General features: G+C 38.6%; 1 protein-coding gene across 1 annotated transcript in view; it reads left to right on the forward strand.

The window, feature by feature from the left end:
- The first annotated feature begins 7,582 nt into the window (after positions 1-7,582).
- LOC139741046 (integrin alpha pat-2-like) overlaps positions 7,583-24,835 on the forward strand; it is a 59,124-nt gene continuing 41,871 nt past the window's right edge. The window contains exons 1-2 of the mRNA XM_071651637.1: positions 7,583-7,906; positions 23,269-23,411. Coding sequence (XP_071507738.1) covers positions 7,704-7,906; positions 23,269-23,411 — 346 coding nt within the window. The 5' untranslated portion in view covers positions 7,583-7,703. The remainder of the gene's footprint in view (positions 7,907-23,268; positions 23,412-24,835) is intronic.

Raw genomic sequence — 24,835 nt, forward strand, 5'->3', positions numbered from 1 at the left:
CATTGTTAACAAATTCTAAAAGTGCCATATCTGTACTATTAAAAACCTTCTCTAAAACCAATTTGTTTATTATGCAAAATATTGTTTTTATCTAAAAAAACTGCCAATCTCTTATGAACAAATTTTTCAAATATTTTAGAAATAACTGACAAAACTGAAATAGGTCTATAATTTGAACATAAACATTTGTCTCTCTTTTTATACGCAGGTATCACTTTCGCTAATCTTAAATCTGTGTGATATATATACCTTGTTCAACTGAAGTATTAAAAATATGTGACAAGGGAAAAGAGATAAGATGGGCACATCATTTCAAAACAGAAGAATCAACGCCATCATGGCCAGGAGATTTGTTGGCACTTAGACTCATAATAACAGATATGATATCTCCTTCACTAATTGGTTTAAGAAACAGATTGAGAAAAATTATCTTTCGTAAAATATGAAAAATCTTTATCTAAGGAAGACTGCGGCAAATTATTCATGGACTTAGTTCCAGTACTACTAAAATGATCATTGAATGTATCAGCAATACTTTTCTTATCACTAATTAATACATCATTGTGTTTAATATAATCAAAATTATTTTTCTTACAGCTCTTATTCAACAGATTATTAATTACTCTCCATGTACCTTTTAAATCACTCTTCACTTTATCAAAGGCATTATGGTAATGATCACGTTTTGCTGTTCGGATCATATTATTAACAGTATTTCTATATTGCTTGTAAATCTGTTCACGATATTGAGTGGGATTTTTCAAATATTTTCAATACAATATATCCTTTTTGTGACACATCTTTTTCAATTCTTTAGTAAACCAAGTTTGACAATTATTATGTTTCTTAGTATTTACTTTTTAAAAAACAAAACATTCATTATACGTTTCTAAAAATCTGCGCATGAAATATTCATATTTTTAATCAACCGTAGGAACTTCCACAATATTATTCCATTTAACAGACTGTAACAAATCAAGAAATTCAGTATATTTACCTCATTAATAACTTTTTTTTTGTATATATGCGTACCATCATTGTTATATACTCGACTACCATTATACACAATAAAAGGAGATAGGTGATCACTGACATCTGAAATGAGAATACCAGCTGTTACAACATTTTCTGATCGGTTGATAAAAACATCAAGTAAGCTTGCTGATGAGTTCGTTATTCTTGTTGGCTTGAATATCACAGGAGAAAAAGAAGATGAAATGAATGAATCTAAATATTGATGTGTCACATTGTTATCAAGCAAAAGATCAACATTATAATCACCTTTTATAATACATTGTTCCCTTTCTTGAGATATTTTGTGGAATACAGGTTGTAGCATATCACTAAAAGACTGAATTGGGTGATTAGGAGGTCTATAAATAGTAGCTACAATAAGATTATTTTGAGAGTCAGCTATCTCAACAAGCACAGACTCAATACATTCGTTAAAAACATCAAAATCAAGACGCTGTTTGAATTTATACTTGCTATGTACAAAAAGGCCAACACCTCCACCTCTCCTGTTTGGCCTCCCCCTTCCAACAAAGTTGTAATTCGGTAATGAAAATAACACATTATCGTTGTCCTGCAACCACGTTTCCGACACTCCAATTACAGACAAATTTTAATCTAAAGAGTTTAAACAAGAAACAAAATTATCATAATTTCCTTTAAGGCTACTACAATTAAAATGAACACAAGTCAACATAGCAGCAGTATTATATTGTTTCATTTCATTATGAAATTCACTTGAAAAGCAACGTTGTGTAGTTGTCTCATATTCATCATCTAATGTATTCTGCATGTTCTGATTTAAATTTCTGGTTATACACGTATAACAAATGCCATCTCGCAGTATTTGGCTGTTACATAATGCACACTTACTATTTACAGAGATGTATCCTAAGATATAACATATAAAACATAAAAGAGAACATACATGCACATACAAATATCGCAATAACTTAACTGAATTGTAAACTGAGATTGAGAACAAACAGAAGAAAAGAATAACCAAATCAAATTTCTGATAACAACAGATTTAGAAACAAGTCTTTGCCTGATTACAATGTATTATTACCTTTAGTAGGAATTCAGCAGTAATGATACTACTAGTATATTACAATGTATAGAGGCACAAAAAGATACATATCAATGCAGCACAGTGTTTACATGTGTACAATCTATATTTACATGTAGGGCCACTAGTGAATGCAGTTAACTGTAGATCACAAGTTCTTTAAGTCACTTTCACATCTGATCAGTTTCTTTACTGTCCTTCCGTTTGTAGCTGGTGTTAGGTAGTTTTCGCAATCATGACGCGGCCAGGAGTTAAGCGTGCCGTGTGCAAAATTTGCTTCTGCGCATGATCAAAGCCGAGAAACGTCCCGTCCTGGGGAAAACGGGTACAGTACAGTACTTGGCCAAAATAGCGTTCTCTCCCGATGCTGGGCAGGAGTGAACCAGACAGTAAGCCAGCCAATCAGCGATCTTGTCCCCACACCTCCGTCCTGAACAGGAAAGCGAAACTGCTTTATGGGGACGGGAGTCTGAGTACGGGGACTGTCACAGCTGATTGCTTCCGCGTATTCTCGGTCTTCCCGTCGTGTAGCGAAAACTCCCTATTTCTACGATGATGCGACCATCCGAGGACCATGCAGCCTTCACTTTCGTGTGCTGGGATGCCTTGCGTAACAGGTCAACGTTTCGCTTTGTGAGGTCCTCATGGATTGAAACTCCGCTTCCTTTCAAATATATAATGTCTTCTTCTTTCCAAGATATCTTGTCGCTTTTTGTTGGAGGTCAGCTTGACTATGACGGGCCTGGGTGCAGCTGGATCTGCCTTCTTTCTTCACGTGCGATGGCTACGGTCGATGTCCTTTTCAGTATTGAAAGCCTCAGGTCTTTCTTGGCGATGTCACAAAGAATGTCATCAGTGTTTTCCCCTTCTCTTTCTCTTACTCCAAATATGCGAATACAGTTTCTCCGTGAGTATTGTTCCATGTCCCACTGTGCTTGAACCAAAGTGTCAATGCAGTCAGCTTGCTTGCTCATCTCTTTCTTTAGGACAGTTATTTGGTGGGCTTTGTTGTCGCAGTCTGTTTGAAGGTCATGCATCTGACCTTCAAGAGCTTCAATGCGATCATTGAGCTTGACAAAACCTTGTCCACAGCTTTGCTGATGGCAGCACCAAGCATCTCAATGTAGTCACCTTCTTCAGAAGTTCCTTTATCACTTGACAAACAAGAGTTGATGACTGTCGGGTTGAAGGTGGTGAATTGAGGGCCATTGAGGAAGGCTTAACTCCACTGAACACCTTTGTCCTGGAGTAAGGCACTGTTCAGCTGGAGGAACACAAAAGCTATATTATCCTGTCTGCACTTGGAGAGTGAGATACTTCAGTCGAATGAAGAAACCCGCACTCGATGTGGATATCTGGAACTATATGAGTCTGGTGGTTCAAATCTTGGCTTGAGGAGCACACACACACACACACACAAATCAAATGCAAACATCTCTTCTTGTATCTTCTTATACTTTACAAAAGTTCTCCTGCTTCCTTGGTGACTTGTTTCCTCCAAGGTTTTCAACCTTTTTCAGATCATGGTCCTCTGACTGGGAGTTAAAAAGCAGGAAAATAAGCACCAAGCACCAAGAGAACTGCTTACAGGTTTCCCCAGTTCCTTGATATATCATATCATATATAAGTCATAATGTGTAAACTAAATGCATTTAAAGATTTAAATCATTATCAAGTAGGCATACATACAATATCGACATCTGCTTACTAAGATATTCGTAAATGTAAGATGATGAATTAGACCTACATGTATTCACAAAAATATAACGAATGAAAAGATATAATGTCTGGACCCTCTTCCAACTTGGCTGCTTAAAGAGTGCCTTGATGAGCTGCTTCCGGTTCTAAAAAACATCATTAACACATCATTGTCATCGGGTATAGTTCCAATACCTTTCAAGACATCTCTTGTTTCCCCTCTGTTGAAGAAACCGAACCTAGATCCCAATGTCCTGAGCGATTACCGACCAATTGCCAATATGCCATTTGTGAGTAAGCTTCTTGAAAGGGTTGTGTCTACACAGTTAATGTCTTATGTTGACAGTAATCATCTGCTTCCCACAAACCAGTCGGCATACCGCAACCTCCACTCAACAGAAACTGCCTTGTTGAAAGTGCTCAACGATCTCCTTCTTGCTGTCGACAAGGGCAATGAGGCTGCTCTTCTTCTTCTTGACTATTCGGCTGCGTTTGACACGCTCGACCACACATTGCTACTACAACGACTTAGTAATGACTATTCCATCACAGGCACTGCCATCCAATGGATCAAGTCATATCTTCAAGATCGCACGCAGAGGGTGATAATCAATGGGACCTGGTCACGTCCTAGTCCTATCAGCTGCGGAGTTCCGCAAGGATCCGTTGCCGGCCCCCTTCTTTTTCTCCTCTATACAGGTCCACTCACCAGAATCATCAATTGTCATCATGGAGTCAACTACGCTATGTATGCTGACGACACTCAAATTTACATAACTATGTCACCTGGCGATAGGATTGCTGCTGTTAATTCACTGAGAGAATGTCTCAACGACATCAAAGCCTGGTCCACTGCCAACAGACTCCGTCTGAATGAAGACAAGTCTGAACTCGTCCATTTCTCATCACAGTTTAGGAGCACAGTTCCTCTACCAGATCTAACTACTCGGGATGGGATTATTAAGGTCTCTGACTGTGTTAGAGACCTTGGCTTTACTTTGGACAAACACTTAACTCTTAAACACCATATCACAAACATTTGTAAGTCTGCATCATGGGGTATTTTCAAAATAGGGAAGATCAGGCGTCTGCTTCATCAATCATCAGCTGAGCGGCTCGTCCATGCCTTCGTCTCCTCCTATCTGGACTACTGCAACTCCCTCCTTGCCGGCCTCCCTCTTTCTCACATATCCCCTCTCCAACGTATCCAAAATTCAGCCGCTAGATTAGTCTCCCTTAGTAGGAGACATGACCATATATCTCCTGTTCTCCGCTCACTCCATTGGCTTCCAGTACATTCCCGTATTACTTTCAAGATCCTACTTCTGACGTACAAAATCACACGTAATCTTGCACCCATATATCTTCAAAACCTAGTCTCTCTCCGCTCCTCCTCTTCTGGCAGACCCCTCCGTTCATCTTCCTCTCTCCAATTACTTCATGGCCCACGTACAAAAACCCGTTATGGTGACCGAGCTTTCTCTTCCATTGCTCCCACTCTTTGGAATAAACTCCCTCTTTATATTCAGAATGCCTCATCTGTCGAATCATTTAAAATTCTTCTTAAAACTCACCTGTTTAATCAGCTGTAATTTTTTTTTTTCTGGAGGCGCACACAGTTATCAATTATGTACCATTGTATCACATGTATTTTTTTCTTTTCTTTTCTTTCTTCTTCTTTTGTTACTGTTAACGTTAATTTTGTTAATGTTATTGTGTTTTCTAGTCTATTTGTATGAGTAGCAAAGTGCGCTTAGAAACGTCAGTATGAAGCGCCATATAAATGCAATTATTATTATTATTATTAATGAATTCAACAAAATTTCATTTTCTACCATAGTGAAAAGGCACTTGACTTACTTCTTTCAGAAAATAAGGGGAGTGATATTACCCTTAACACACACACACACACATATATATATATATATATATATGAGTGTCAGGACGAGAAAATGCGTATTTTTTGATAAAAAGAATAATGCAATTGTATGAGGAAATATATTTCTGCAAACGACTCATCCAGCGGGTGTAGTATTTAAACAAAGCGTTAAAAACTCTTGAAAAACTTTTGAACAGATCATCCGATTTTCCCCTTACTTCATTAATTCATTGTGTTCTAATCGCGCTTCATATATTACAACATATTCCAAAGCCATTTGTACATCCCACCCCCGCCCCGCGCTTGCACATTTCCTCCTTCCTTTGTGTGTATATCTTACTATTTAGTCGTTTTGTTATGAAAAATGGGCTGTCATTTTATCAAAATCATTATGTATGTTTATGGTATCATTGTTATGGAAGAGAAAATGCAACAATCTACCGTTGTATTTAAAGAAATTATAGGATTCTTTATCAAAGTTAATTTCTTCCTAACGTTTACCAACATATTATTTATAAGTTATACATCATCGGAAGTTATATTCCTTTTATTTCTTGTTCTTAAAGAAATTGCAGAAACGAACTGATTTAAGATTGAAATTGAAAGTTGCGCAGTGTGGAATGAATGAATGAATGAATGAATGAATGAATGAAAAGATGAATGAATGAATGAATGAATAAATAAATAAATAAATGAATTAATTAATTAATAAAAACTGAGCCACATGAACTTTACCCTAAGGTTGGGAACCAGACTGAAGTGGCATTGCTGGAACCAGGTGCATATAGTTATATAGTTTTTTTTGTATGTTCTGATTTAATAGTTAAATCCGTTGACATCCACTCCATAGATAGGCCCTCATATAGTTGAAACAATATTATTCTTCATGTTTATGGCTCGACTGAACCGCATATAGGCATCTGTGGAACAGCCGCAGGTCTCGCAGAGAGCGCTCGTTTTTTCACATAATTATGGCCCTGCTATAGTTTCAAATAAGTCGCGCAGTGTGGAATATAAGCCTAATCCACAATGATTTCCCAATTTTTCTTCAAAGGTTGGAAACTATAGACTGCAGTGACAGTATGTACGCTCACCATAAAATATGGCGGAAACTGGGAATGTAGTCTCATGCATCTGACCGTCTGTGGCCCTGACAGCAAACAGCGCGTGCTGGTAGGTAGGATCTGTCATTGTGAGATTCGATTGCAGTTTAGATACAAACAATTTGTTATCCAATAGGGCTTCCATAACGAACTACGTTATACAGATTATGACTAAGTAAATGCCCCGAGAAGAGGAAATTAACTCGCGATTGGACTGTGAAATCACACAAGAGGAAATACCATGATGTCTTGAGTGTTACAATGAAATACAAGCATTCTTTAATAATAGTTGGAAAAAAAGATATATTCTTTTTCACCGACGTACTTCGCAGAATAATAATCAAAGATTCGGAGATAGTCTGTCTATTGGCACAGGTCATTCGAGGCAGCGCTGTATACCATGAAGTATTAATTATAATATGGATATTATATTACGTCTACTTTTATTAATGACAAATCCATGACATGTAAACAAATTGGCATCAAGCTGCATGCATTATTTTCCCGATATCAAATATTAAAACCTATATAATGATTATGATGAGACATAGCTACATATATGGCTAAGTTGAATCCTGAAAACAAAATTGGCATTTATAGGCCCAGTACTCATATAAAGCCGTTTGAAATGCCAAACGAAAGCTTACAGCAAAAACATTGCTCTACTGGCACCTCAGAGCCAGCAAATATTATAAAAACGAGCCCGCTGGCTGTCACTTCCGCGATTAGTAACCGCTCGCTTTCTGTTCAAACAATAGGTCGAAACCTTACACTGGATATTCATAGCCCAGACACATGTCAGTCTATACATCTTTCAGTCGCATTGCTTTCGGTTCCTTGAGATATCTTATAATAATTGGCAAATCACTGGTGTGTATGAAGTCGTGCCAGTGGTCTTTTCTTCGGACGCATCCCGTCTGACTTTCTCTTTTCAATTTCTGCCATGGAATTTCAACAACAATGGCCAATGGCAAGAAGTTTACAGGTCTTAAAACTTCTTCTGTGCATGCTGGTTGCAGTAGTTTTGCAAGAATTTGTGAGCGGCTTCAACGTCGACACATCACGACCAATAATTTACAGACATGACGATAATCGGAGTCAGTTTGGCTTCGCATTCACGCTCTATAAGGCTGGAGACGACTACAAGTAAGTACAAAGCGAATGTCTCCGCACCTCAAAGGAAAATTTAACTTAATATACATAGAGGAAAAACGATTGTGAGAATACAGCAGTATTAGTAAAACGCATCGAAATTCCGTTCGAATTGGTTGCATTCACTTAATGCACATATATATAAGGTGAAGTATGTCTCTGAGAACATAATTTTGTATGTGCGTCCGTCATAATTCTTGCGAATATTACATTGAATACCCATTTATTTTAATGTCCTTGTCTCTCTTTTCAATATTCAATCTACCACTGTAAGATGGAATAGGTTTCAATAGATAATAGTCCCCAGCTCCTGGTTACGAAGTAATGATTGTGTCTTGTACGCCCTATATACCTTGTACATTCTTGATTTCACCACTCGGTTCTTCGTCGTTTTTTTTTTTTTTTTTTTTTTAGTGCTACATGAATCTTGGTATCAAACTTTGAATAATTTCATTCATTCATATTTGAAATATAAACTGTTCCTGTATTGAGTCTGTAATATTTGTACAAAATTCGACAATCGGTGACTTGAAACGACATACAATAAAAATAGAATGTTTCAAGCGATATGAGGTCCAGTTGGGTAACCGTTATATCAAAGCATGATAAGACTAATAGAAATTGAAACGGAAACTTAAGAAGGCGAAACAATGGCTGGCGATAGTAATGGTACAAAGGCAAGGAGACAAGGAAGTATAGATACCAATTCATGAAGGCACAACAATTGGTCTACGGAACGCTCATTAACAGATTGATCCCATTAGCATATTTACGAGCCAAGTTAAAGAGAAAATGGATTGAATACATTAAGCACTATATGATATGAGTATTTATACAACACCTCAGAATGATGTCGAATTGTGATTGGCCAAGAACATGTCACATGACATTCAATAGAAAATACCTATCAAACTAATTGAGAGTGACAGCCATACAATAGGCCCCTGGCATGGGCCTATAGCACGGCTCGAAGGTACTATAGCACGGCTTCGCGGGGGGCTACTAATGCATGGCCGCTCACAGAGTTCTGTGGCTCACACCCGTAGCAAAGCGCCAGCAAACTACATTGTACAGTGTACGTGCTGGCCGGCTGCGCTGCGCTGCCGGTAAGTCTCACAGACCAGGCGCGGCGGAGTACTGCAACGTTAACGTGTACGCGCAGTTACTTTACCTAGCTAGTTGCATGTATCGCGGCCTGTAACACCTAGCGGTACTGCTGTGTTTTTACTTTTGACTCTGATCTGCTACGTGGACCACAGTGATCCCAACATCAAGACTTCATTTCAAATTGAGAAACCGTAATTTGATTATTTTTCTGTGTTTTTATACAAAATCATTTTCGGAAATAGACAAAGTCTGGACCTACTACTAGATCTACCGACATCTAGATCGACCTAACAGTCAGGCCTAACTCGATCTAACGTTAGCGTGGAATGGGTATAGACCCTGCGGAGTTCGTGATTCCTGTGACTGTGTGGTCGAATCATGACGAGTGTTTGAAAGCAGTACACAGGGTGGTTTACAATTCTCTGCCTAATTGTTACATTTATTTTTGGGCCTTCCTGAGTTGGCGGTCACTAATTTTGTATTGTGATTGTGGACAAGGTGTTGTATAAAACGAATAATTTATGATTTTGTTCGTGCATTGGGGCACGTAATACCGCACTCGGCGCGAGATTCGCCACTGGTCTATTCAACGCGGCGCTACGCGCCTTGTTGAATAGACCAGTGGCTCATCTCGCGCCTCGTGCGATATTCGTGCCCTATGCACTCACAACTCATAAATTATTCGTATACTATTGTCTGTTCATTCAGTGAACAGACGTTTGTTTTTCACTGGTAACATAGAAGCAAACACAATCAAACAAACTCCATACAATATAGGCCCTACATAATAATACACACATATATCCATTATTCTAATAACAACTACTCAGTATGTAGTATAAACATTTCTATTGATCAAATTTGAAACCATACTATTCAAGCCTATATTTTACAATATACTTACTCCATTCATCCTCTAAACAGTATACTTTACACATATATAACAGAAATTCAATCAAAAAATTATAATATACACATACTATCATGTTATTCTATAGGATGCTGACATGAATCTTTTAACGGAATCATTTTTGACGGTGTATTAGAGGGCATCATTGACTTTTTTCCAAAATGTTTTACCATAATTATAATAATGTAAAAGTTTTTCTAGAAAAAAAGTACATGTTATTTCAATGGGGATATGCAAACCATGCCCGCAGGTGGTTCCACTGTTTTTGTTTGCTTTTTTTATTTTCATTTAAATGAAATTGAAAATAATTCGTTGCATGTGACTTGACCAACATGGAATGGATATTTAAGCCATTCACCAGGATTCGTTTTGTTTTCATCTACCATGTCTACAGACCATGTGTAAGCGAACAGTTATAAGTTGAGATATGCTGAGTGAATACTTTTCAACACTGACGGATTTCTGTTGCCCTTTCTACAGCAAAGACACTATCTGTCACCTTTCTATGTAGTTTGTTGTGGATATTGAGCTTGTTTGTTTGTTTGTTTGTTTGTTTGTTCATTTCCATCTGAGAAGATGGCTGGATGGCCCATATTCAGCTATGCTAAGCTGGTCTTCCATGGGACCCAGTTGGATGTGAGGTGGGACCACTTCACCGGGTTAAATACCCTGCTCTTTGCGATGAATGAATGAAGCGGGATCTTTTACGTGCATGAGCTGTGACTCTCTCATACACGGGACCTCCATTTTATGTCCTATCCGAGGGACAATGTGTTTTGCCTCTTGCTAGAGGGGACAGTCATATGTTTACACACTACATTGCTCTGTCCAGACTCGGGTTCGAACCCGGGTCCTTATGATCGTGAGTCAGACGCGCTACCGACTGAGCCAACTCACCGAGCTGATGCGTTTAAATTACCTGTAAAGAGATTTGATTGTTAGAAGGTCCATGCACACACCATATATGATTTCCTACGTTCCTGAATAAACGTGAGTTGTAATCTATCGTTCCTAACGTGTCAAATCACACATCTGCGTTTTCACCTTCAAACACTTCCAGCAACCGAAGCTTGGGCAGTATACTGCTCCTTTGCACAGTATACTTCATTAAACACAGTCCATTTAACAACAACGGTTATAATAATATTGTGACTTTCTTCTACCAAAGTTAGCATCACTTTGGCAAAGGTCAAGGGAGACGAGCGTTGCCAGCTGTGGAAATCTGGCGAACAAAGAATGAAACGGACAATAAGTATAGGCCTACGTTTTGGGAGTGAGCAAAATGTCTACCCATCTGAAGAATGTTCCTGTTAATTTGAATTCAGTGCTATTTTTCGTAATGAGTAAGTTGTGGAGGTTTCTGCCAGTGGCTAGAAGATAGTAAAGTGTCATATCGTTCGCACTGTATATTATCTATATGAGAATAATCAATGACTTTATTGTTATTTTTTTATGCTGTAGAAAGGCTGTCGTGCGTATTGGGGATGACATGGCTCCTTGTGTCAAACCCTCAGCACCACACGACTGACTAAACCATTAGAAAGTAAAAAAAAAAAATTATGATAACATAATTAGCTGAAATATCGAGGTCATTAAGAATTTTGATTTTGTAATAAAATGACAGAATTTTATAGCAAAACGAGTTATCTACATTCGATTAAAGGATTTGCGATTAAAGCTGCTAAAATCAAAGAAAATTATAGGATGATATGGGATATTTTTTAAAGTTAATTCCAAGAATGTGCCTTGTTATGTATTAACAAGGGTGATATCATCGGAAAGGCTTTATTTTGCTCTTTCTGTTGATGGAAGAAAATGATGGGAAGAACACGCATAAGGGCTCCGAGCACTCAAATTACGGTGTATAATGTTGCCCCTACCACCTACGATTCGGTATCAAACATGTCCGGTTTGTCCGCGCGGACCAGCGGAAGAACAGTCCCGGCACTCACCTTGTGCCGTGCACAAATTAGAAAGGAAATAGAATTAAATGGAATGAAATGAAAGCATGTCCCTGTATCATGTTGACTACTTGTTTTACAGATACCCAATGAATGTAGCTGGATGCGTCAACTCTCAGTGCGACAACAATTCCATGAAAAAGAAATGGTGATTGAATAACTTCAAGGATTTCCGTATCATGTATTCTTAGTAAATTATTCATAGAGGAGCCCTAAGAACTCGAACCAGCGATATTGCAAACTACCCGTACATCCCATTGAGGTGTCGGTTTACCATCACCGTCACAGCAAATTAGTTATTGACGTTCCTGTATGTCGTTTCCGCCTGATGGCATAGCCGTGTATACTTAGTTAATAGAATCATAGGTGATCATTATAGCTCACATTAAAGGCGTGGAACAGATTTATACCGAATGATTAAATTCAAACGTTGATTTTTATGAGAATTCTTTTTTATTTTGTAAAGGCAGTTGCCTTTGCAACGCATATAAAACAATGTGCTGAACAGCAAAGCATGATATCTTCCGAGTTTCATTCATTCATTCATTCATTCATTCATCCATTCATTCATTCATCCATTCATTCATTCATTCATTTGTTCATTCATTCATTCATTCATTTATTTTTCCATTTCAAACAGAAACATCTATTTACAGAAATTGAATACATAAATTTCATCATGGTACAAAATAAGGGATAAGTTGTATCACTGGATATTATAGTTGATGATTAAACACTCTCTTGAATATTGCGGTGGCTTTTTATACGAAAATTGGCTTATAAAAATATTTTCAAGGAGTGCATGCAACATTACATGGCAAGCGTCTCTTCGTGTTATCCTTCTTTGTTTTTATTTCTTTGGTATTTTTTTTTTGGCTAGATTGGTCCTGTTACTTTTCGTCCACTACATCTTTTTCCAGTGTACATCCCACCTAAGTTATTCATGTATTTGAAGTTGTCAGTGATTTACACCTCATGCACGATATGAGCGTAAAATTTAATGTTGAATAATATGCATTATAAACACATACGCACACATCTATATATTATATACCACAAAAACATACATACATACAAAGATGTGTGTGTGTGTGCTTATATGTATTTATATATTAATGTGTGTGTGTGAATGAAGTGAAATTTGGCAGAAAATGTAATCCTTTGCACTGTTACCGCACTGTTACTAGGTGAGGGTAATTGGGCTAAACGTCAGCTCGCTGAATAGGCCTACATCTACTGTGACATCCATGGTAGGTACATCCATACATCCTGTTTGAGGAGTACCAATTGATTTAGGAGTTGATAGCTTTTGAGATGTGCGTGTGTGTGTGTGTATGTGTGCGTGCGTGTGTGTGTATATGTGGTTATTACTTGATCTAGTTCAGACCATGATCAACTATGAAAAGTCTATCAAACTAAATCATGCATTGTGTGTTTGACACAGTTTGCTATAAAATTGCTCATTATATGATTAAAAAAATGGCTTTATCTAATTAGGTTTGTCAAATAGGTGGGCCCAAGCTCCCATTCATTTTTCGTCTGACTCTTAGCGTTTGGTCAAGTCTTCAATTTAATCCATTGTGTATGGGAACCGGGTGCCCCCTGTTTTGAAGCAATGGGAAATAGAGTAATCTTGGAAGCAACAGGTTGATTGTAAAAATTTACGCTGGATCCAAACGGACCACAAATGCAATCCTCACGTGCAAATGTGTTGCATACTACAGTGCACACAAGAACAAGTTTGTCTCACCAAGAAAATAAACACTGGCATAGTCATCACAATTAATACCATTGAACTCAAAATCGTTCCGTACAATTATGCGCGATCAAGATGAACGCAGGACTGCATTTCAGTAGAATATAGGAAGAGGAAGACCCCGTATGAAGTAGCCTATAGTTGTTCCCATTACGTGAATCATTGGTATTCATTTTGATTACCTGTATTAATTGCAACTTTGTTTTAAATACCTGCTTTGTCGTGAATGTCCACTGCCTTGAAAACCAGGTAATAATTATGTGAACGTATAGGCTTTTTCTCCCGTTATCAGATAAAAGCAAGCAAGGAAACAAAGAGACACCAAGAAAAGCGAACACCAGTTAATAACTGTTTAGCATTGATCTCATGTAGTGGAGCAGATTGGTCGAGATGCTCACATCCGGCGGAAAGTATGAAAATCTGCGTATAGAGGCATTTTGGGGCGCTGATTTCAAAAATTGCCGGATCCAAGAGATCTGACAACGGGATCAGCCGCCATTTTGAATTCCAATATGGCCGCCATCACCAAACAAATTTAAAGATCCCTATCTTCAGTTCTGAATGACCTATAGCCCCAAAATTTGGTACACAAGAGCGTTTTGATATATTGAATTTGATGACAGATTAATTTGAAGTGTCTGACAAACATCGAATGGCCGCCATTTTGAATTTCAATATGGCCACCTCGACGAAATGTTCAAAATCCCTATCTCGAGTAATAAGTGGTGAGTGACGCTAAAATTAAGCGCAAACAAGTATTTTAACATACTGAGTTGAAAAATGGACTAATGTAATGTGTCTAACAAACGCAATGCCCGCTATTTTGAATTCCAATATGGCTGCGAAGACGAACATCACAACTAACATTCATGGGCATGCGAAAAAGTGCAGCAAAAATGAAGCATAATGCACCTTTCACTGACGTCACAATGTAAATACAGCAGCGCGCACTCAACAGTTACAATCGCGCGCTCAATCAGGTAGCCTAATTCACAAACCCGAGAAGGAGATTTTCAACACTCCAAAATGGCAACTATGTAGAAAAATTCAAATTGGCCGCCTTGCAGCTTGTCAGAGATATCAAATATTTCTTTTATTAAAGTCATCATATCATCATGCTTTTACGTAACAAATTTCAATGGCTTATGTCATTTAAAACTGAAGATAGGGATCTTTGATGGCGGCCATATTGGAATTCAAAATAGCGGCCGACCCCTTGGTCAGATCTCTTGGATCCGGCAATTTTTGAAATCAGCGCCCCAAAATACCCTAAAATGGAAAATTTCATACTTTCCGCCGGATGTGAGCATCTTTTTCACATATCTGCCCCACTAATGTCTTTACTTATGACGTTGCAGTGTTTGATCGCACAGGATATGTATACCTCAAACCCTTGTTCAGTTTCGAAATAGACAATTTGAATGTCCCCCGGAACTATATTTTCCATCGACACTAAAGGAGAACGATTTCTTACAACCAGCACCACTCTTGAAACAAACAAATACAAAATTGTCGTGGTTATGTAGACTTCCTTCTGCAACTGCCCGCTCGCCAACCCATCGCTACTGAATTCAATGAAGTTACTCAGAACTCGAAAGCTCACGTGCAAACTTGATTCATCGAAAAGACTCTCCCTTGCATTGTGACAAATATGAATGATCTAGACGAGCATTCTCATTCTAATGATCTAGATGCTACATTGTTTGACCGAGAAAAGTGCGAAATTGAATGATCGAAGAGCGAAACTGAATTCAATAAACCTTCCATGCCTTCAGGGCGCTGTCGGTCTTGCGTGAATTTGAATGACTCGATTTTCAAATTGAATGACAAACGCACGAAAATGACTGTTTATAAAGACCTATAGTATTATGAGTGTGTATTACAACGCTTGTATTAAAATGTGTGTGAATCGTCCAGACAAGAATAGTTGCTGCCTCAAGAGTCATTATTGGTATACCGAAAGCAACACCCAAGTCTTGATAGATAGCCCAAAGACAGAAAGACTCTTCATGCTTTTATTTCTATTCTCTGACAGTAATTAGCGAACCGAAAGCGATCTTTGTGGTCAGATTATATCACTTTATCATCACTTTTATATGAATGCATGTCTGATAACAGAAGCGTCACATGTCTGCCGAAAGACACTTCAGAGGTTTTCATAAAACCCTGCTTAGCCGATCAACAAGGAAATCCTATTAGAGAGAAAAGAGACATGAAATATGTTATGATATATTAGACGGGAACATGTTCTGCTTTAGCAGGCAAATATCAATACATAATCATGCTCGTACACGCATCGCATGTACATTCAGAATATATAAGCCTTATAAGCACTGCTCTTTAGCGCGAGTGCCTCCACTTTTGCAGTACCAATAGGTCGACTTAGAGCTGGCATTGCATGAAATCCAATCGTTCAGAGGTCCCTACTTCTGGTTGTCTTGTACATAACGGAAGAAATTTTTGTTTCACACTCTCGTTAACGGCTGATGGGGAAAAGGATGTGAACGCCCAGAACTGTTTCGTTGTCAGCAATTGGCAACTTCATAATACATGTACATGTACATGTACATGCATTTAAGTTCAGCATGGCAGAGTAACAGCGCCAAGTAGGCAGTGTACAGAGAATTCGTACTTTTACTGTACTTTATCTATTGAGCCTTCTATTAAGATTTGCACTAAGCAATGGTCGCAGAACTGGAGAGGGGGGCAGGAAGGCTACCCCCATTTTTTCTCTTTTGCTCTTTCAGTGTAAATTCAAAGATATCAAACGTGAATAACATTTCATGAAATTGCAAACAGAGTTTAAGCTAACTCCAGTTATTACAATTCCCGACCTCATGGAAAAGATTTGTGCAACAAAAAGAAAAACACCATTCTCTTGTCTAATTCGAAAACCTATCGAAACTCGCCGAACTCGCCTGGTATTTGTGAATGGACCCAGCTAGCAAAAGCTGCAGAATAAATATAATGCACAGATTCAAAGGTGTAACTGTTTAACAAGGGGATAGTTGTATTGACATTTAACCGGGATTGATGCCATACCAATGCAGAGTGAATCTAACACTTCTTCGTGTCATTTGAATGAGCTGCTTTAAAAACATCAACAGTAACGACAATCTATCAAGTAAAAGGTAAAATTAAAAGTCTTTTATGTACTTGTAGTTGGGGGCCTAAGGGCTCAAAATGGGCTGTTTGGTTCAGATTCTTCCAAAAGCACCAAATTTGGCTCATAGGTCCCTTGTACCATACTCTTTCGATTTTTGATGGGCGCCAAGACTAAAAACCCTTGGGGCCGCCATATTGGTGGAATCCAATATGGCCGCCATCCAGGTTAAAGGTCAACTGCAGTTACAAATTGAAAAGGTTGATTAATGTTATGAATCCCATGTGGAAGATTTTACGGGGTTAGAAAATGTGATTCTAAATATCATTTCTGCAATTTAAGGTCACTATCACCTCTCAAGGTCACTTTCATGGTCAAATAAGGGTCAAATCAGGCATTTTGTGCATTTTTGAAATGGCGTCTGTGAGCATTCAACTGCAATTCACTGGTACCCCTATTTTGTCCCATTTGTCATCTCTTCTATACTCCTTCAATGGTCAAATAGGGCCAAGAGCGGTTCCATCCTCCTACATATCAATAATGATTATGACAAATAAATGAAAAAAAAATTATATGTAAGATATATATACATACATATACAAGTTATATATATTGAAATTTTGAGCACAGAAAATGGGCTTCCATCGGTTTCGTTTTCTTTTCTCATTTTCTTTGCTGAAAGTTTTCACTATTTATCAATTGTTTCTTGTCAGTTTTTCCTTTCTTTGTTTCAATATATATATATATATATATATATATATATATTCATATGTACATATATAAATATCTCATATATATGTGTATATATATATATATATATATATGCATACTTAAATACGGCCGCCATCCTATTCCAAGGTGCCGAATCAGGGTGCAATGGCAAAGAGGCGGGTCATAAAATCGCCTAATCTTATTTTGTCTTCGTTTTTCCTGAAATTCCGAAGAGATAGCTGGATAGCCCGTATGCAACTAGCTGGTCAGTTGTATGTACTTTGGGTGGACCACTTTACCGGTTTATGCACCTTGAGTTTTCCGATAACGGAATGCCGATTCGGGATCATTTCATGTGTCTGGGTTTGTGATTCTTTCACATTAGGGACTTCCATTTTTTATATCCTAGTGATGAGGTACAAAGTGTTGTGCCTCTACTAGAGGGGATGGTATGACAACACACACCATTGCTCAGCTAGACTTGAGATAAGTGGGATTCGAACCCGCGCCGGAACACAAGTACTTAGACCGCAAGCCATACTCTACCGACTGAGCCACCGCGTCACCTTTCATGGACAATTATATAACTTTCCAGCTGGCAAGCGATATGATTCTCCTCCTGCTGAAATTGGTGTATGTCTGCTCTCCCTTGCTTCCGGGGAATCGAGCTCCTCAATCCAGGTCAAACCAGTATTCTAGGGGCAGTTAACTAAATTCGATCATTAAAGTCCTTTAATGGCAGTATCGTATCAGAGTAGGTGAAGACAATTCAGATGAAGGTTTTTTCTTATCTTTTTTTATTCTCTTTTTATCAAGCGAAACCGTTTCTTTACTGAAAGCGCAAATGACTAAGGAAACTGAGCACCTATAGATGTTGTGTGGGATACTGATCCTGAACAAAATAATCTTAACATTTTTGCGCAGCAACGCTGTGCAGTCCTCTGACAAGAGATGGTGATGGCACCACTCAAATCTCAAATTATGATTGGAAGAGCGTAGCGGCTTCCTGAAAATTAAGATTGAAAAATGAAGAACTGCCCTCATTTATCAGCGCACAGATATCCAAGAATAAATGGGACGGACAACTCATCACGAGCACCTGATTCGAGACGGAAATATCCAACAGAAATTGTGATCTCACAACCCAACAGCTTTCCAACAACTTAGATGCGATCTACGCAAAGATATCCTTACGAAGGATGACAAAATGTTTTCTTAAAACATTTTCTGAAAACAGCATACAATCGCACGGATGAGCATAACATCACATTTTCGGTAGTGTACTTTTTTAAATCCCTTTGATCTGAGGGAGTTGCGGGTGGGTCGTGGTATTGAAAAGATAAAGGCCTTTTTTCAGCTCTTTCCTGTACAACATACCTCTCTTCCAGAGCCCAACATCAGGCACTGACAGGGTGCGACATTACTTCAGACTTGCTTTGATGTGGCATGCAAAATGCATAAGTAGTATGGGTCAGCAAAATGCCTAAGTAGTATAGGTCAGCAAACCAGAGCTCACTGACACATTAACTTCTTTAATAATCGTGCTCATGTCGAGCAAGGACTGATGGGCAACAAGGTTTATGGGGCAGCCTGCGTCAACGGGGGTAGGCATCATCTCGTCGTAACGTGGGAGCAGATCATCAGAAACCACCCTATCTGATGTGATCCCTGACTTCAGGGGGTGGAGTTGGAAGAAAGATGGCACAGGTTCATGGCAATTACTAGTACTATCAGCCACTCTCCGCAATGCTTCAGTACCATATTTCATTCTTCTGCACCACAGCTGTTTCAAGGCATGCATTGGGAGGTGGAAAACATGGAAATGGAAAAAAAATGAATGAATGAATGAATGAATGAATGAATGAATGAATGAATGAATGAAGGTGAAAATGCATAATGTAGAGCAGGTGTCAGACGAGTCAGTAGTTTGATATTGCTGCAAACTTAAAGTGTGGGGGGGGGGGGGGGAGGGGATTGAGGGCCTATCTGACGGGAGTAGACATTGTCGCAATGCCAGCGTCTCGAAGAAATTATTTTCGCTGTCACAACTAAAGCGATTTCCAGGGCGATGTCCAAGACGTCTTCAAACAAAGGGACAACTTATTTGCTTGGAAGTCACGGGGATGTTGGCACGGCTTTTGCAGTCGCAGGGACTTATCAGAGACGTCTTTTCTGAGCGACTTCTCCCTTTCCTCATCATTATGTTATTACGGTCTCCACAAGATGAAGGGACATCTCGAAGATGTTGCAGAAAAATTTAGTCCCCACGACATGGCCACAGTGATGGAGACTTCGCAAAGACGTCTCGGAGACAAGCTGTAAGACGGAAATAGTCTCTGCAGAAATCGAAAATGTTCGATTCTCCTGCGAATCCTGGAGATTGGGCTCGTCTCCAGGAGACGTGCGTCGTAGAGATGTTGCGGAGAGTAGAGTTGCAGACCAATGAGATACCAACTTATAAAGTCTTGTGATATCATACCAATTTGCGTCCAAGCACTTTGGATAGAATCTTAATAGACCCTAGAAGGTGTCATGAAAGTTGTACTATAGCATATCTAATCTGTACCCTGTTAATGGTGTCACTGTGGCACCTGTGAAATATGCTTGTTCCCTACATGGCGTCACCAGGACCGTCATCTTCTCTGAACGGCATATTTAGCTGTGGAGGCACATAAATTTCCTGTAAGGACTTTACAATCGAACTTTCTTACACAAGTTCGAAAATAGCAAATTGATGCCAACCTGATGTACTAAAAACTCTCTTAAACACGACAGATTTTTTTCTTTTTTTCATCCAGATTAGAAGTGATCTTCATAATTATTATTCCATTGAATTCAAATCTGAATTATGAATATCTATTGTGATTGAGGATCCCTGAACTGCAACAGAGAAATAAAAACACTTCTCTCTTTAGTGGCAACGTCATGCTGGTATATAGAGAGTAGCCCCCCCTCCCCTCCCCCCTTATCGCTAAACGATTAATATATTAGGTAGCGATAGGATTCTTTTCTCATATATGTATGTTTTTATTGCATTCCTTGCATATGAAGATGAAAATAACAATCCAATAATCAACTCTTGAAAACTCTTTTACAGGGCATTACCTATAATTCTAACTAGCTTTTTGGCTGTCATTAAAGCAAATGCAAATATATTGAATTCCGCAGATATGACCAGTCGGTGAGGACATTTCGTCTTAGCGCCTGTAATGTAAAATTAATTAATGGAATGATTGTGACATGAACTATGATATTCCATAGCTTTGGACAGAACCTCACTTTAAAGCTTGTGTAGCCATATTATAACAGGCCATAATTGAAATGATGCAGAAAAAAATTACCGTAGGTAATCATTAGAAATGAAATTGACGGGTTACCAAGTCTGATTTGATTGTGAAATAAGGATCTGAGTAAGATCCCTTAAACCTAATTACTCTCAGAAAGGGATTCTTATTATAATTCATGAGTGTATACCTATAGTGTTTGAAATCTTAACACGAAAGCAGATATATTGATGTTACTCGTGAAAAAGCCCACCTCTCCCTCTCCCACAGCCCTCAACAACTGCAATTCTATTAGCAGGGCTGGCATTCCTCCTATATTGACTTTAGGCAAGCCATTTTCTTAATTACCTATTGTGAATATAATGGTTTGACCCAAAATGACCTTTAGGGAGACCTTATAAGGAAAAGTTGACATTAGACCATACAAACAAATAGAATTCCTTGGCCCATAAAACCTCTAAAGCTGACTTTTCAAATTATTGTAACACTCTAAAGGTTTTTTGTTATGGATTGGCCTTTAAACGTAGGTGGCAGCCATATTGGATTTTGCAAATATGCCGCCCTGGAGGGCGCCCTTCACAAGAAATACGCCTTTTTTCAGCCGTCGACAACTGCAATTCTATTGCTAAGGCTGGCATTCCTGGAATAATGACCATGGGCAAGCCATTTTTTTTCAATGAACTGTTATAAATACAAAGGCTTGACCCCTAAATGACCTTAAGGTGACCTTATAAGGAAAAATTCACTGCAGACCATAAAAACAACTTCAGATTCAAATTCCTTGACCCAGAAAACCTCTTAACCTGACTTTTTAGATGATTGTAACCCTTTTATATTTTCAAATGCAAGTGACCTTTAAACCTATATGGCGGCCATATTGGTTTTTGCCAATATGGCCGCCCCAGAGGGCGCCCTTCTTGGCGCCCATCAAAAATCGAAATAGTATGGTTTAGGCTACATGTGTGCCAAATTTTGGTGCTTTTGGAAAATTTTGAACCAAAAATCCCTTGCGCCCCCCACTATTGCCCGTCGCGAACACTTTGGCCAAACTCATTGTCAAGTATTCACGTGGCCTTGCTACCATAGCTTATACTGTTTGAGTTATGCATTCAGACGCACGGCCGCGCCAGATGATTATTCTTACTGTTCATTTACATTCACCCTTGTTAGACGGCTTTTCAGACTCGAAAATGCGATGGCCCTTACCTTCTAAAAACTTGAAATCAATATGCCTTTCCAGTGATGATTTCGAACCTGTGCTCTAGGATATATCAGCATTCTGTGCCATCTTTTCTTCTGAAGAATATTAGCCTGATTCGAAGTAATTCAACCTCTTCTTACGTGCAATGAATGCACATAATCATATTTGTTATAGCTATGACAAGTCGTCTGCTGCTGCTTGAGTGGTCCATTTTTTTATTACGTCAGTAAAAACATAGCCCATTTTTCCGGAATTCATCGGAAGTTCTTTCATTACCGCTGACATCTTGTCAATTCTCCTTGCTCTTGCTGCATTCCCCGTAGTGGAATGAGCAAAAGTCTTACATTTTGTCATTGCCAAGATTCTAGCATAAATACACCGTAATTATAATTTGTGCGAAGTTGTGATTGTCTTTGACTTTCCACTTTAAAGAGAGAGAGAAAAAAGGTCGAAAAACTTCTCTTCGAGAGTCCCGCCAAGAAATACTTCCATCAAAGCGGTGATGGGGGTACACATTGTACATTGACTCTTGACCCTTCCCCTTCCTATTGGCCTGCATCTCCCTCCCAATCCTCAAAAGAAGAAGAAGAAGAAAACGCGCCCGGTGGACATGAAACAGATATTAGAAGGACAAAAGAAAGACGCAATGATATAATCGCTTAATTCATCCTTTCATAATTGTATGTAGACCGTTATGAAATCTCATATTAGTTACTGCATTGCCGAAAATTTAACATCAAGGCTTCTCTGTTCATTAGGTGATATTGCGGAATAGTTCCATTTTCTATAGTTCACTTCTCGAAAGAAAGAAATTTAGCGAAGAGCTTTGCGCAAGCGCATATAGTTGGTATGTGACTCCATGACGTCATCACCTCATTATATCAATTGTGCATTAAAGGACTGTGACAGACACCATTCTCAAAGAATTAAAAACACAAACATTGAGATAATAATTATCACAGCCTGTATACATTTTAGGAAAGAGATGTCCGTTTTACTCTATTCATCAGAATGAATTTTGACATGAAAAGGACAATTACTTTCATTTTTTTTTTCAAAGACGAGGAGTCGAAGAGCACATCGAACTGTAGTCATCCAACAAACAAACAAACAAAAACAAACATACATACATAAAGACAAACAAATTAACAGATGATTATAGTAACCAAATGTACACTGGTTAACTTCTCATTAGTCATTCCTCTTTATACTTTACCCACCAATGTAGATTTTGACAGTACGTATAATATTCTTGTATAAAGTCATTCTTCAATCATTTGTTGTCACTGTTGTCAACTCTTAACTCCCCCTACCTCCCTCCAGAATAATAGTTGGTGCTCCCAGGGCGGAATCCAGTGCTTTCGACCGGCTCGAGGTGTATCGAAGTGGAGCCATCTTCGATTGCCCGATCGAAGTGGCATCGGACACGACACCGGAATGCCAGGAATTCGTCGTCGATAATGTTGGTAAGACGGAGAGCTGTAATCCTCCACATTATTCCCAGTAGAATGTCAAATTAGATCAGTCACTACCATAACGACTGCGCTGTAAAATGAAGGGTCATTTTTTTTTTCATTAATGGTATGATTCCAATACTTCTTTTTTCTTTTCTTTTTTTTAGTGGTTGCAGTGAATAGTGTGAAACAGCAACACCAACAGCAGCAGCAGCAGTAGTCCAGGGCCCCGTTTCATAAAAGATGTTAGGATGTCAACAACTCTTGCTGGAATGACAACTTCCTATAGCAACAGCCAATCAGGAAGCTGCATTCATGTCGTTACCATGACAATTGACATTCCAGCAAGAGTTGTTATCATATCAACTTTTTATGAAACAGGGCCCAGATACTGGACGATTTTAATCGTCCGCATTCCCCACACTAACACACGCATACACATGCATGCACCCACACAATGCGCCCAACCGCTGACTGCGACACTCCACCATTTGGTACTCCCGAAAAAAAAAAATGTATTCAGGAGGGGTGATCTTGTGTACATACAGACACCATCAACGTACGTCCGTACGTACGCGGGTACGCTGCATACGAATACAGTCCAGGAAGTGGACTACTTTTATACCTGTAAGTGGTATCATGTACAACTACGCAAGAACTCATCCCAATGGTAGTTCATTGTTTTCGTGATGTGATAAAAACAACAACAACACCGTAATACTTTTCAAACTGTTTACAAGTGTCTTCGATTGTCCTACTTCTCGTGCTTTTTTTGAAATTACATGACCATATAATGAAGTTCATAGCCTTGGTCACATTCTATAGCCGCTCTTTGTTTTCGATTTGAAAAATGTATTTCAGAAGTTAATGACATTTTGATAAAAAAATAAACGTATAATAAAAAATACAAGTAAGAATTAACGGCATTGTCTTGATTGTCCTGATAATGGGACCTGAATAACTGCTTTCTAAAAGAGGTAACTCTTAGTGCACTTTCATCATGCTATGCAAAAACAATATAGAAGTGAATATTATAATTAAGGCATACGTTGAATTTCCTTTATGATCACTTTCTTTATATCGCTGTTTGTCACAAAATGTCGTCTTCTCATCAACAATCGAGGGCTGCGCCAAAGCTTTAAAGATTCATAACTTTTGAATGGATTGCCAAATTTTTCTAAAACTTTCACCGTTGTGTTCTACTAATATTACTACATTCCCTCAATTGACAAATACATACTTGTGATCGTTCTCTTTTAACTGTTTCTAACTCTCTCCCTGTCGCTATTTATCTCTCTGTGTTTGAGTTCGGGATGTTGCCATTCCGCCCATGGCTAGTGTCCCTCCAAACTTCCACCTAACTCTCTCTAGTAGTGACTGTAAAGTTACTTTGGGGATTATCCATGACTTTGTGTAGATATCATGAGTGACGCTAA

This window comes from Diadema antillarum, unplaced genomic scaffold (assembly GCF_040938485.1).
Source record: "Diadema antillarum isolate AM-2024a unplaced genomic scaffold, OU_Dant_1.0 scf00000030, whole genome shotgun sequence".
NCBI classification, from domain to species: domain Eukaryota; kingdom Metazoa; phylum Echinodermata; class Echinoidea; order Diadematoida; family Diadematidae; genus Diadema; species Diadema antillarum.